The following is a 15,743-nucleotide window of genomic DNA, read 5'->3' as shown; positions in this document are numbered from 1 at the left end:
AAATAGAAAAATCACTGCATAGGTCACAGGCAACCAGGGAGGAGGGTTGGCACATGTTAATCTGCAGCATTACATGTCAAACAGATTCTTGCTAGGTAAGTAACAATTTCCGCTCGAGACATGTGTGGCTGTAGAGACAAATGCTGTGCAAAGATTATAGAGCAGTTCTCCCAGTTACAGCAGTTTGAAAAAACTGTCTGAAGTACTGACTGGCCAACACAGGCGTTTTGGGAGGCTAGCACATCCACACAGTAGTGTTTTGTAAAGGTATGTAGCATGGACAAGGTAGCTGATTTGCAGATGCCAGCTATTGGAATGTTATCCAGGAAGGCCACAAAGGTGCCTTTTTTCAGAGTGGAGTGGGTTGGTGTGGAGAACAAACCTTGTAGATTTTTAAGTTAGGTTCTGAAGCTTACTGATACACCGGAGTGTAGTTATGGCAAACAGAAATGCACCTTACAAAAGTGAAACTGGAGGGGGCAGAAGTTTGAATGGAGGACCCATGAGTTTAGTCAGTATAATATTGAGGTTCCATGATAGTGCCACAGAGCCGCCTAATTTCAGAGTGGAGTGTACTCTAGGAGGAATGGGAAGTGTTCTGTTAGCTTTAGGATAGCGTATCTGGATGCAATTAACGATCCATATTGCAATACCCGATTTGGATAGGACCTTTCCTTTCTGGGGTTTGGAGAAAGTAATAAAGAGCGTTGTGTTTTTCTAAACAGTTTATACCTGTAAATATAGTACATGAGGGTTGATTAACATCCAAAGTATGGAGAGATCACTCCGCAACGGAGTCAGGTTGTGGGAAATAGACAGTGAGTTCAATGGATTGGTTAAGGTGGACCTCGGAGACCACCGTATAGAGGAATTTAGGGTTGGAACGGAGAATAATCTTATCTCTGTGTATTTTGAAGTTAGGTTCTGAAGCTAACTGATATCCTGGAGTGAAGTTACCAAAAACGCCACCTTCCAGGAGAGACACTGGAGGGGTGGAAGTCTGAATGGAGGACCCATGAGTCTCGTCAGCAGAATACTGAGGTTCTATGACAGGGTTGGTGGAACCCGAAGAAGAATGGCACTCTTGTTGCTCTCCATGAAAGCTTTAATGACTGGAATTCTGAAGAGGTAGCTGTGTTGTCTGTTCTGAAAATTGGCGGCTACAGCAACTAGGTACAGCCCTATGTAAATGAAAGCCACACCAGAAGTCTGCAAGTGAAGTAGCTAGCAGACAATATCCTGCACTTTGGAAGTTAAAAGGTCAATATGTTTTGAATGACAGTAGCACACAAACCTCTTCCACTTGGCAGCATAACTGGCACAAACAGTGGGCCTGCGTACTTCCTTGAGAATGCTCATGCAGTCCGGTGGAAGATTATGGTACCCTAATTCTAAAATTTCAGAAGCTAGATCGCATGATTGAGAAACTTGGGGATTAGTTGCCTGATTTCTGCATGGTTCTGCCTGAAAAGGTACAGCCTATTTGGGATTTTTGTATGTGGTGCCACAGAGTACGATCAGAGTTGTAAACCAGGATAAGCAGACCCAGGTGGCAGCCTACATATGAACGTAAGAAACGCTTGTCGAAGCACCCGAACCACAAACAAAATAGTGGGAGAGGAGGAAAAGCATAGGCAAATATACCTGACCAATTCATCCATAGTGCATTGCCCCAGAACTGTGAGCGTGGGAACCTGGAGGCAAAGCTTGAGCATTTGATTTTTTCCGCTGTGGTGAAGAGGTCTATCTCTGGGAATTACCAATGGCAGAAGTATTGAAGAAGGACATGCAGGTGGAGTTCCCAACTCTTGGACTTGCTGCCTCAACCTGCTGAGGAGGTCTGCAAAGTCATCCACTCCCAGAAGGTACTCTGCTAGCAGATGGTCCTTGTGGTGGAGAGCCAATAGCTTAATACTCTGGGCTAGGAGAGAGCTTGAGAGGTGCTGCCTTCCTACTGAAGATAATACATGGCTGTCATGTTGTCAGACTTTCTGAGGAATTCCCTTGCCAGTAAAGTGCGGAAAGAAAGTCTTCAATGCAAGGTGAACAGATAGCTGTTTCAGGTTGTTAGTATGGAGCTACTGGTGACTGAGTTTTCACTATCCTTGAACAGTGAGGTCCTGTAAGTTTGCATCCTATCTCATAAGGGAGGCATCTATGGCAATGGTCCACTGCGGAACTAGGTCAATAAAAGTCTGCCCCTTTGTGTTCTACCACTGCAGTGAGAGACAAGTGTGACGGCAGATGAACAGTAGTTCATCCCAAATTCACTCAGTCTGAGACTAATGGTGCACTAGGCACTCCTGCAGCAGATGCATGTGGAGCCTGGCATGTGGCACTATGGCAATACAGGAAGCAATCATGCAGAGGAGGCGGATGACTGTCTTGACTGTGAATTAGTAGTCTGGTTAAAAACGAGCAATTAGTGTCTGGAAGGACTGTGTCCTACCTGGCATCATTTGGATAGGCCATGTTTCTTCTTAGCTGAGGATTGCCCACGGGTAGGGCTGTATCTGGAGGGGTTGGTGGTGGGATTTTGTAGCGCTGATGGTAAACCCTAACTCGTGAAGGAGGTTCATCATAAGCTGTACGTATTTGTGGCATTCCTAAAGAATGGGCCTCTAAATGTGGCAGTCGTCTAGATATGGGTAGATATGGACGCCCTTATCTGCGCTGCTGAGCGGCGACCACAGGGAGACACTTAGTAAACTCCCTGGATGCAGTGGTGACACGCAGCGTAGCACCTAGCACTGGTAATGGTTTACGCTGACTTAAAACCAGAGATACTAGCAACGTGCCGGGTGGATTTGTATGTGGAAATAAGCGTCCTTCAAGCCGAGAGGCCATAAAGTCGCATTGTTGCAGTAGCAGGTGATACCCTGTACAATAATCAAGTGAAAGTGCTCTAAATGAATGTATTTATGTAGGGGACTGAGGTCTAGAATAGGTTGGAGGGAACAGTCTTTTTTGGTAGTACAGCTCTTGTGCCCTGTTGATAATTATGATGCAGGACAGGTTCTATAGCCCCAGTTAGAATGAGTGCTCGGAACTATTCCCGCAATAGGTGATATTATGCCAAGCGGAAAAGAACCTTTATAGGTGCCCTATTCCCCGCCACCCCAAGCCCATGACAGGTGTCGTGAGAATGGCGGGAAATCAGAGGCAAGTCAGGGCTTAATGGTGGCGTTGGCTCCTTTGTGGTACCAGCTTTACTCCCGCCTTTTGAGTTGTTGTCTCTGTAGGACGCTCTAAAACAGCCCTCTAGGGAGGACTGCTGTGCTTGTGGATGCTATTAAAACGTAGAGGCCTCAGGGAAGGTGGTCTCTAAGCCTGCATGGTATAACTGCAGCAAAAGGAGCCACAAGTAGTAGGTTTTTTTTTTAAGGGCACCCATCGCTTTCCCATCTCTATATTTTTCTTCATTTTTTCCACCAACTGGTCAACTTGCGGTTTAAATTGATATTGGCCATCAAACAGCAGGTTGAGCAAGTCTTGTTGAATTTCCGGTTTGTAGCCGGAGATACGGAGCCATGCATGCATGAGCAGTAGGACACTGTAGTTGCCCCCCCCCCCAATGTAGCAGTGTTCGTGGCATCCAATGCGCAGCAGATGATGGTGTTCAAGATCAGCTTTCCTTCACAGATGAACTCTTAGCCCCTTCATCTGTGCTCCTCTGGAAGATTGTTGTGGGAGCACCTCCATATTATCCAAATGGGCACGTTCATATCTGGAGAGCATCCCAATATAGTAGTCAATCCACCAATGGTTGGCCCAATCTGCTGCTATCCTCTTCCACATAGCATCCATAAGTTTGCTTTATCTGGTGGATGGGCATCTGGTGAGAGTTGGCCCTTTTACAGGCAGTAGTTGCACCCTGGGAGTCGGGTGGTATCAGGCCACAAATGTGGAAGGGGTCAGTAAGGGAAGCTTTGCATTTCTTGTATGCCGTGGGTGTTGATGATCCTGGCGCAACAGGGGTCCATAAAGATGTCAGGAGTGTGAGGCAGCATGCTCCTGAGCATAGGAACATACTTGGTGGATCGGTGGGTGGAGGACAGGATCTCCAAAAGGAAGTCCTGCACCAAAGTTTCAGTGTGGAGCTCCACATCGAGGAAGGAGGCAGCCCTACCAATGAGTTCATTGTAGGACGTGGAGTCATCCAGAGTCAAGGGATGAGCAGGGTACAGGTCGGTATCTGTGTCCTACAGTAGGTCAGCGTTATAGGAATTACAGGTATTGCCCTGATAAGGAGTGTCAAAGGGGTCCTCTCTATCCTGCCCTATATGCCAGATTGAGGTGATCCCTGAGGTGTATAGGGGAGGTGGTGGGAGAGAGACAGGCAAACAGCGGGGAGCCTTGTCCATTTTCTTGCACTGCTTGGTTGGATGTGGCTTGTCCTAGGCTTCCACAAAGGACAGCTGATGTTTAGACAGCTGAGCAGCAGGCCCTGGAGGGCTGGTAAGAATCTGGCCTATTTGGGGATGTATTACCAAGTGTTTATGTCGGGCGTCAATCTCCTCTTGTAGTTTATGGAGGAACAGCTTGATGGCACCTGTGCTTAGGACGATTTTCGTGATTTTCAATGAGGTTCTCGGCTCAGATGCCGATTTTAATATCAATGCTTAAGGTGCCAGCTACGACGGTCAGGTCGGCTCTGAAGTGGGCACACATGGCGCTGAGGCCTCAATAGTTACTTTGTCACAGAGCCAGAACGGGAATTATGTGCTAAGGTGGTGGTCGGTTGCCGACCATGGACCGAAGGCAGTGGTGGCCAGTCTGGTGTTGCAGAGAGGCTCGCCGACCCTTGGAAAGGGGCTGCTCAGCTTGGAGCTTTGTTGATAGGTAGGGACTGCTGTAATCATGGCTGGCTACGCTGGTGGAAGATCCTTGATCTCCAGATCAGAGGCGGAGCTGTCATCAGGGGCGAAAGCTCGCTCATCTGTGGCCAACGATTGTAGGTGGTGTACTCTATCAAAGTCCTAGGGGCTGAAGAGGTCTAAGGAGTCATCTCTGCTCCTCCTGGCATCTCAATGTTGAGCCAGAAGACAATCACTGAGAGTCTTCTTGAAGCAGAAGGAGCAGCAAGTGTTGCAGGCAACCTCGTTGTGCTCGGCAGCCGGGCACAAATTGCATACTCTATGAAGGTCATTACGAGGGTATTTCTCGTGGTGGCAGTGGGGACAGTAGTGGAATGGCGTCTGTTCCATCACCGTGGAAGCACAGTGGTGAGACGAAGGTGACATATCCGAAACCAATACAAGAAAGAAGAAAATAATCTTACATCGGAGTCGTTGACCATGCGCACTACCAGAAAGAGGAGGTGTCACAGTACCATGTGATTCTAAAGACTTTGAAGAATAAACAACTTGCACACATCCAGGCCCAACACTAGATGGCAGGTGTATTCACAGCATGTGCATTTATAGCCACACACGCCTTCCACAGACTGTTCAAAGTTTTGGCCTTTCCAGTTTATTGCAACCTTGTGATGGTTTGTCTACTCAAGTGGGGAGCTGAAAGATTCAGAGATGTTATACAGGGTTCTTAAATGATAATACCACAGATGAATAGCACAGCTCATCGGAAGTCAAGGTGTTACTGGCAGAAAAGACTGGGCCAACCAAATGGGTACTTTTAAAAGTGCATCTGTCATTCTGAAGTATCAAATTAACTGTGGCTCGGAGGATGCTTAACTACAGGTTTATGCTCCCAGAAAATCACATGGTAAACTGGCAGAGGTAGCCTATCAACCCCCTAGTATCATATCAATTCAAATGACATTCTCCCAAAGAAGTTCCATTGAGAATTCCTCCAATAAAACGTCTACATGCTGTAGAGCTATAACCGACAACCCCTCTATAATGTTCACACAGCAGAAACAATAGTCTTTCGCAACCAACTAATCAGGTAGCAGTCGGAAGAAAGCTGCATTTCAGTATGGTACAGAACGTCAAAAGAAGGTCTGTTTATTAGCTTAGTGATACTAGTGCTATGTTTAACTGCTTATTTTTACAGGCAGGAACTTCTGGGAGGGAGCAGTTTTTCTAATTGTATCCGGATAAAATGTAATCCAATGCCATGGGCAGTGAACGTGGGTTTCACAGTTTGTTAGCTTTTAACAAAAAGTAGTGCGTCTTCTAATAAGGAGTGATCCATAAATAAATAGGAGTGTAAAAATGTATTTCTTGCAGCATTTAGCTGCAGACAGGTCCGGTGTGGCCAGTCAGTAGCCAAGTGCTATCTCGTTTTGAGCAACAGTGGAATGGCTGATAAATTACCACTGTTGAACAACAATAAGGAAGGCAACCCAAATAAGAAAATTTCTTTAAGATGGCAAATCTATAGGAAATACAAACTTTCACTAGCTGGACCCAACACTAATCCTGAAAACAGTTAATTAAAGTGAGAAAGGGAAAAACCAAAGTCAGCATTGTAGGATTAAAACTGGAGTTGGCTGCATCAGCAACATAGAGGGACATTTTAAAATAAAATATTAGAAGCCCACCTCCGCTTCTTCCTCCTCCGAGTCAACTGCTGGGAAATCCTCCAATGACTGCTTTGTCCTTTCTGACCCATATGCCCCCAAGGCCGCTTTTCCTTTCCTCTGCTTGGCCTCAATTGGGTTGATTATACCTAAGGGAAAGAAACAGTGTTAACAGTGTCTGGACTCCCATGCAACACAACATATGCAAACAATGTCCTGTCCTATGGCCACGGCAGTAACACTAAAGACAACTATATTGATGTGCATTTGTGGAAGAAGTGTGTCCTATTTGTTGAACAGAGCAGGATGTCCCATATCTGTGGAAATCCTTCACCTCCACCCTAAGACAATAGGCATTGAAAGTTACTTTCACCTGGAGGTGTGAAATGCAAGAGTGATCTTTTTCTCCTTCCAAGCCCACATTAAATACTTACTCTGCAGTAGGGTACTTGGTAGGTAGCAGTGAAATAAGTTTGAGAAGGATTTTAAGAGCAGCTCTACAGTGGTAAACAGTGGTAGCAAATTTATAAGAAGTGGAAGCAATGAACATTACAGCCGGAAACAGCGCACAGAAAAAAGAGCTGAGCAAAATGAGGGTACCCATTACTAAGAAGATTCCGGATTTCAGATGCAAGGGAGTAGTAAACTCAGAAAACTAAGCCGGAGAAGGTTTGGCTTGGTAGCAAAGTAGATGATCTCACCCTGCCCCGGTAAAACAAATGACTATGCCTAGCAGCTGCAGAAATAATCTATCCCTAGTCAACAGGTTAACTAGCACTGCTGGCCTGTACAATGCTTTAGGAGACAACTAGAATCATCTTGAGCTAGAACCACGGATAACACGCTTCTACTCCAGTTCATGCAGAATGTATGTAATAGGTTTAACTGGTTATCTAGCTTAAAAATCCAAACACCCACCTTCCCCACCAGCTTACATTTCTTTAACAGTTCAAGTGAATGTTCTATAGGACTCTTCCAATTACCAGCAACATTTCTAATAATTAGGCTGCTTTTGCAATTGCAAGATAATAATGGAAAATCTTCATGATAAACAGGTCAATAACAGCCTTCCAAAAAACTGTTGTTATGTTATAATCAGTACATAGCAAGAGGACCAGTTTAAAATTGTGCAATGAAGACATAGGCCTCTGTAACACTCGTACCTCGACACCAGCAATGGCCATTACTACCTCTTGGAAGGTAGTATCCTTCTGCATGGTCACCCGAACTTTTTGCCTGGTGCCAAGCTGTGTTTTGACTGGTCTGATTGGGATACCACTAATCAGGAACCCAGTCTATCTGCGTTCTCCCTAAATTGTAGTGTTTAGTACTTAGGTACATACCACACTGGATACTGGGGTACCCTTGTCAGTCTCTAGTATATGGTACCCATGTACCCAGGGGCAAAGGTACCCCAGAGGGCTTCCATGGGCTGCCGCACATATTGTGCCACCCATGAGAGACAATTCAAAATGAAATTACAGGCCTGCCATTGCAGCCTGTGTAAGTTGGTGTTTACACCACTTACTAAAGATATAGGTTTACTATACCTTGGGTCACTGCACTAAAAACCAATAAGTCATCCCTATAGAAGGCCTTTGCCATCCTGAATCCAGGGAGTTTGATTCTAAGCGAGAGGGTGCCCCTCATGAGGAAACCCCTGTAGCCTATGGAGTTCATTCTCTGGGGTTGTCAGTGAAGCAGCCATATAGTATAAAGAGGGGCATCGTGTATGTACGCGATGACCATCTCGAAAATGGCTGCAACGAATCTCATCATGTTGGGTATCAAATATGTTGGAATCATACCCCACACCTACAACGGTGTGGGAGTAATTTCAGGCACTGGTAGAGCCCTCCGTTAGGCTCTCTGTGTGCACGGTGCCAACCTTCTATCTCGGATAGCACAAAATGGTTTCTGCCAATCAGAGACACATTATTGCCCTCCTGCTGCTGACCCAAGCTTGAGCAGAGGAAGATGGAACTATAGGCATCCTGTCACAGGGAGGTGGGACCACCTTCAAAACATGATTTGGGTATTTGAACCAGGTGGCTGCGCTTGCCAGCACCGAAAGTCTGCATGAGGGGCACATTTGGCTTCCCTGTGCATAGTCCAGCGCAAACCAGTTCTGGGAGCAGTTGGCTCCGGCTCTGCTACGAAACTAGACAAAGGACATCGGAGTAACCTCTCCCCTGTTCAGACCCTCCCCACATCCTTTCAAATCTTTTCCCTAGGGTACTTAAGGGCTTACCTGGGTATAGGTACCTAGATTCATTGTGGAATAAGATTCAGAACAGACACAACTACACTACTACCATGTGGGTACTCTGGACCTAGCTGGACTTTGTTTGGGCCTAACTTTGTCTCCCTTCCAGTCTGCTGTCTCGTCTGTGCCTGTGCCTGTGCACAATACAGGGTTCGTGCAGGAACTGTGGAGTATCAAGACACTTGTAGGAATCTCCCTTGAAGTGAAGGAGTCACTTACTTGTATATGGAGGCACCTCCATATACATGGTCTGCTGATCCCGAGCTCCTGCAGACTCCGAAGAGTTCAACAACACAGGTGGTGGTTTCCTACGTCTCTCAAGGCCGGAGCTGCCCTCTCACAAAGTTATGGCCCATATCCATCCTGGGTGCTGCAATAACTGAACCCCTGTGCAACACATTCTTTTGCAAGTGCAAAGGCTTGTTGGCAACTTTGCAACCAGTGCATTGGGCTTCAAGTATCCCCACCCTCCTACATCTTCTACCACCAAGATCTTCGGCCACACCGCCTCGTGGGCACGTGGCCTGCTCCTTTGGTAGGATGCTAGAGGTCCTCTCGCCACTCCAGTGCCTCCGGCCTGTGGGTCCATTTGAGGGACACCTTTGTTTCCTTTGGGCTCCCCCAATTGCTTGGGGTTTGCCATGATTCCCTTGCTTGTGGGCAGTCACCTGGGCCTTGGTGGTCCCAACTTTGAACCTTCTTGACTTCTGGCAAGGGCTGCATTTGCCAAGGCTTGTTGGTGCTCCAGCCGGACACCGATCCCTCAGCACTGGACAACCTTCGTGGGACAGCTCGTATCTGGGTCCTGGTCATCCTCAGCGTCGTCTGGTCCTCGCAGCTGCAGAGTCAATTTCATCATCTTCTTCCCTGAAGCACCCGACAACAGAGGGCATTCGTCTTCCAAGTCTTCTGGTCATTCCAGAGTGACATAGACACTATCCCCCTGCTTTCAGGTGCTCCTCTACAAGAATCAACGTTTGGATTCCCACGCACATTTTCTCCTTTTCCAGCATCGAGCCTTTCATGAAGTCCTCCATCAGGTACGACCGCGGTTTCTGACACCACTCCACACCTATGCACCAGGCGTCCGTGGTGTAGGTAACGTGGGTACTAGATAACCCACGTGTGGGGTGGCTCTACAACATTCTGACTTCCAAGGGGCATCTTCAGGGCACATTGGGAAGGGTCCCTAATCTTTAAATATCCAACTGAGACTTGCACATAGACTTGTACAGAGCACAAGGGTGTGTTCCACACTGCACACGATCTCCGTGAGGTCCCTATCGACTTACCTTGGGTGGTTCTGTGGGTCCCCAGCAATTCACACCTCCTCTCGACATCGTCCTGACTCGAGTCATGGTTCTTATATCACTTTCTTAAAATATGATTTGGTATCCCAATGGGGTCCACTGTGTACATCCTACTATTTACTGTATTTTTAACTTAAATAATGTGTGCATTGTGTTTCTCTATGTGTTGGAGATACTTGAACATTCTAGAGAGTATTCTATAATAAATACATATTTTGTATAAATACTTGGTGTGGTTTTATTTCACTTAATCTATACAATAGGATTGCATTCTGGTAAAACAAGCTGAAGGCTGCTCTCCGCTGTTCCACTTAGAGAGCTTTCTAAGTTTGTCTAAGACCTCTTAAATCATTCTACGGGTTGTCTGGACTAGTGCAATGTGTCCACTTACATAAGTGTTCATCATAAACCAGGCCACCTACTCAAACTTCCTGTGCTGTACCTTGGCTGTAGATACATGGAGTGTTTTCACTGCTCTCAGTTTAACAGCCAAGAGCAAGGCTTTAGTTCTGGACATTCAAAGATCCTAAACACACTCCAATAGAGAACTCGTTTTTAGTTGTGAATCATCAAACATTACCTTGTGCATTTTTTCCAAGGCCTCTGCCTACAACGTAGCCCATTTTCTGCAGTAGTTTTTGGCCTATTCCTTTTGTGTGTTTCTCCCAGCATCCAAAGTCTGCACTGTTTATAATCCCTCCAGCAAAGACCCGCTGCTGTGAAGGCTTGAAATTTCCACCCTGTGGGAAACAAATAATGCAGGTGATATAGATTTGACAAGTCCAACTCCTGCTTCCTTACATTTTTGATGGCTAACCGAACATACATCTTAGAAACCAATCCGACCCATATTCACCAGGAATTTACAAATAGGCACAATACGAAGCCATTCCTGTTACACTGGATCTGAAAGGAGAAGTAGCAAAAAATACATGCATCCAGTCTGTTGTGGCTCACCATGAGTATATCATGCGGAGTGTTCCATTAGCCAGAGCTATGCATTGCTAACATATACAGCCACCACGCCAAGACTACTAGCAAACAAGCTTTCATCCCATAGACATTGCTCATCTCTACAGAGCAATATGGCCCTACACTGGCAATTTATCTCTTCAAAAGGCAACATATTCTATTGCGATCTTTCTCAAAATATGCCCCAAGAATATCTACTACCACTCTACAACGTTTACATGTGCTTTAAAATGGAGGCCCAAGTTTAACGTTTAGATCCTTCAAATGTAATTGAGCATGTAGGCAAACCAAACTAACAGAGAGGCGTTAACTCTGTTCTGAGGTGCTCTGGTTTCCCTCCTTATATCATAAGCCTACATCGTGACCAAGATTTAAACTTCCCCTCCTGTGTTGGACACAACTCTACTAGACCGGTTACCAGAGCTCCTGGACTGTACTTCCCAATTTTTCTCTCCTTTCTTGCATCCCTGGGCTCTGAGTACTGTTTCTCTGTTTCTACTCCTGCTCCACTATATTAAGTAAGTAAGACCTACTAACCAAACTACAACATGATAACAGAGAAAGGCAAGATCTCTTCCACTCTCTCATTTTCCCGACAATCCATACAGATACTGGCATGTCCATCATTCTAGACGCATGTATTAGTGTGTACCCACAGGATTTAAATTTGGCTCTGGTTGGATTTTGGAAAATTTCAGACTACCAAGGAAATAACACTTGTAAGTGGTGTCTGCATTTTTCCTGCTTAAGCAACTAATGTTTGTGCTTTGTGAGCTACAAGGATGATCTCTTTAGTGAGCTCAGTCGTGCCTTTTCTAGATATTTATGGTACCACTGCTTCACCTTAAGAAAGAATGCCTTTCGGTGCATCATGACAACCAAGCAGAACACTGTTCTCTTTCCAGCCATTTTGGAAATAGTCTACTAAAAAGTCGGAGCATCTACGGAGATATGACAACTTTCGGTAATTTACTGATTCTATCTGGAACTTTTTATTCCAGAGATCTATAAAGTAAAATTCTGAACAAACCTTCTGGCTAGATTCCATTGTTTACCTACCACTAAAGAATGCCACCTCGCTGTACACCATTTCTGAGTAGTGATGGGTTTCTTTTTCGATTTTTGTGTTAAGCTTTCCAATGTCATATATTACTAAGGACTCTCACTTGATATTTTTTCTACAGTGTGATATTTTATTTGAGACTTCTATCTGAACTACTTTGAAGCACTCTGGTGTTCTTTGAGGTCAGGAACTCACTTTATAACACATAATACCACCAGATTGATGTACCAGCAGCTTGACCAAGGCATGTCTGGACTAGACAATGGCGTAAGTTGTCACATTCTTCTGCATCTGTTTAATGATGGCCGGGAAGGATCCATTTCTTGCTCTAAACATACAAATACAGTTGCCCTATTTCCACATGGAGTTGTATACAATCTTATGCAAATGCTTTTTACTTTCTGGAAGATAGTGACCTCAACTGTAATACAATTGGAAATAAATAGAAGCTACCCAGAGGTTGCAGAGATTTCACTATCCCATCCCTTTGTCTAGCAGTGATGAGCTCAACTTAGGGGACTAGCAAGCAGGTATGAAGAAAAGACAGAGGTTGATACTAGTACGGCCAAGGTATCTAGGTGGCAATTTTGTAATCATCACCTAGATGCATTGGCCCTACTAGTAACAAGCCCTGTTTCCTAATTACCTACAATTCCCCATAAGGGCCACATAGAATCATGGAACAGATGAGACAATACAAGTGGTGTTTTTTCCCAGTGAGTATCTAAAGAAAGCTGCCTACAGCCTCTGCTCAACTCACCGTTTTTAACTTCTTTGGCTCAAACTCCTTAGGAAAATCTTCTCGTTTCACAGGCACAGGCACTTCTTCATCCGAATCAGAGTAGAGCTCTGCCTTGTCCTCGGGTGCCGGTCTTCGTATTCCAGCACTGATAAAATTGACAGGGGCTGTATAATCTCGCGATCTATGATCACATAAAACGAGAACAGAAGGAAACCTTGGTGTACATGTAGTAATTATATACGATTTACATGCATGGGGTTTCTTATTTGGCTTTAAATTAGGATATTCCAGAAGATTATGTAAGCCATTTAAAAGCCAAAAAGAACACGGACTGCACAATATTCTCACCACCATCTACACAATTCATTCACCAACATAAAAAGGGGCAAGAAACTGCTAGAAACAAAGCTGTGGAAGATCTAACAAGGTTGCCTAGTTGAGCTAGTAAAGGAGCCAGATGACACCAACACATACACACACACACACATATACCTCCATACATCCAAGGGCACAGGCACACATACGCACACCACTGCTCATTAAACCTGAAGTGAATTTTGACAACTCTCAAGAACAAACTAGCAATGGAGACGTCCACGGAGAGAAAACAGGTGTGCTTTACATTCTCAGTAGGGAGCATATAAAACAAGAATACAAGGCCATCTTTAGATTACATGGACAAAGACTTAATGGAAAAACAAGTTAAGAGGGATAAATGGTGATAAGCCTGTAAATAAAGTCACCCTCTTGTCTCACCAAAAAGAAAGGACTGAATCTGCCTACTAAAAGATTTAGTGCATTTATTTTATTCAGTGCTACAGTAGAGCTGCTGAAAATGCCTAGCAATTATGGTCTCCTAAAAAGAGATGGCCTAGACTAACACCTGCAACCACCATCACAGTCCTTATGACCGAGAAATAGTCATTGGTACCATATGAAATAGATGAACCGTTAGTTTATACACAGATTTAAAGAACAGGCACAACCAGACTGTCGAGGCTTAGAGAACCTTCCTAAGTCAAGGTGTACGTTACACTTGCCTCATCTGCTACCGCCATGCAGCGGGTTTGGTTACACTAGATAACTCACTCAGCTACACATCAGGTTTTCTTGTGTATTTCTGAAGGCCCTGCTGGCAGAGACCAAGGCATTTACAGGAAAAAACCATGTTGCACCAAAGAGAGGTTTGCAGTGACAGGTGCCTGACTAGCTTTAAAGTACTTTAGTTTCTAGTGCTGGGTACATACAGCTTGTCACATTGACATACATTATGCATAACACACTTATCATACTTTTTGCCTCCAAAGCTGGGTCTCTCATCGTCTGAATCTCTCTCTGCCCAGATCCCATATGTTGTATCTTCCTTGGTTTGAAAGTGACGTCGGCGGTTTGGGTTAAACTCATTCTGCAGATCCCAGTCTGTGATCTCGAAACGTTCAATTTCCACTCCATCGTCGTCGTCATCTTTGCCATAAAGATGGGACATCGACATGATTTCCTAGAAAGTAAACGAAATATTTTACTTTTGATAAATTGTCAGTAATGCACCTAAGGTAATATTCAAACAAACCATATTTTCTTCATAGCGTCTCACAGGATGCCTGCAACAAATACATTCCTAGCCAAAGAGCAGTGATAAGGCATAATTCACATTTGAAAGTACTGTCGCATTAGGATTAGTTGAACATATTCGTTAATGATCAGAAAAGAAATATGTGTAGTGGTGGCTACACTATGGTCAGCCTTTCTGCATTCCTTTTGCTCCCTTGAAAGACGTTTCTTCAACAAACTCTTCTAATACCTAATCATGAACATTCCAATCCCCCACTACAAATTTCGGTACATATTACTCAATACATGTTTTTAATAGGTTACCTCTGCCGGACTTATCAATCTCTATACTATTGTCCTTTCTCATCCCCGACTCACTTTTGTCATTTAAACAGTTTAACATACTACACTCTTTACAACTCTGTCCTGCATGGGCATCAGGGATAACACCCTCCTGATGTTCCTTCTACCTTGCTGACAGCTTGCACTCTGTTCTGAGGCTCCATCAACTACATGCTTTTTTCACATAAGTCTTACATCGACAAATTACAGAGCGACACCGTGAGGTACACCAGAGTTACCAATACAATGTTTTACTGATAACTGCGCTACAGGGGGGACGTGAGGCGGTACGACCTGGATGAGTCTTGATCACATTTTATTTTAACAGTTGTCCCGTGCCTACTTTTCGCCACAGCCCCCTTGCTGGGTCCCCTGTCCATCAGCCCCAGTCTCCACTTGTTGGTCTTAACACAGCGCCTCCTCCAATACGAGTGAACTAAAGTACAGAGAAAGCCATAATTCGGACACGGGATAAGGTGCTGCCTGAAATGTTTTTTAAGCCTAAGCAAAGAAGAATGTTAGCCCCTTGTTTCACAAATTCCTTAAAGAATGCCTAGTCAGCATGTAGGAAGTTTGAACGGAAATGGAGTTCTTCATAAAAAGATGAAGGCAGAGTTATTTATAAAAAGGCCATCAGGCTCTATCTCAATAACATTAAAACGGCCAAAAAAGCCCACATTTTAGATCTAATAGACAATGCTGTTAACTCATCTAAATAATTCTACAAGATTCTTAAAGAATTCACTAAACCTTTATCCTGTAAAGAATCTATTCCTACATCTCAAGCTTTAGTAGAAGAGCTAGCTGTTTGTTTGTTTTTTACGAACAAATTACCAAACTATAACTCTTCGGAAAAAGGAATTAAACATTAAATAGTATGAGAGTACGTTTCAGAGGAAACTGTCCGTTGCTGTTGTAGGAGTTTAATAGGGTGAAAGCAGATCAAGTGAACTCCCTTATAAATCAAATTAAGTGCAGATCTCTTGAAGATGTAACCCCGCTTTACATTATTG

The 15,743-nt window shown here is 44.5% G+C and overlaps 1 protein-coding gene across 1 annotated transcript in view; it reads right to left on the bottom strand.

Annotated features, from left to right (window-relative positions):
- The window catches only part of TFIP11 (tuftelin interacting protein 11), a 107,254-nt gene that overhangs the window by 69,875 nt on the left and 21,636 nt on the right, over positions 1-15,743 (bottom strand). Inside the window, exons 2-5 of the mRNA XM_086959587.1 lie at positions 14,130-14,335; positions 12,856-13,018; positions 10,641-10,800; positions 6,506-6,633 (exon numbers count right to left, since the gene is read on the bottom strand). Of these exons, the coding sequence (XP_086815713.1) occupies positions 6,506-6,633; positions 10,641-10,800; positions 12,856-13,018; positions 14,130-14,329 (651 nt within the window). The 5' untranslated portion in view covers positions 14,330-14,335. The remainder of the gene's footprint in view (positions 1-6,505; positions 6,634-10,640; positions 10,801-12,855; positions 13,019-14,129; positions 14,336-15,743) is intronic.

This window comes from Lissotriton vulgaris, chromosome 2_2 (genome assembly GCF_964263255.1).
Source record: "Lissotriton vulgaris chromosome 2_2, aLisVul1.2, whole genome shotgun sequence".
NCBI lineage: Eukaryota > Metazoa > Chordata > Amphibia > Caudata > Salamandridae > Lissotriton > Lissotriton vulgaris.
This window is presented reverse-complemented; position numbering and strand designations above follow the sequence as displayed.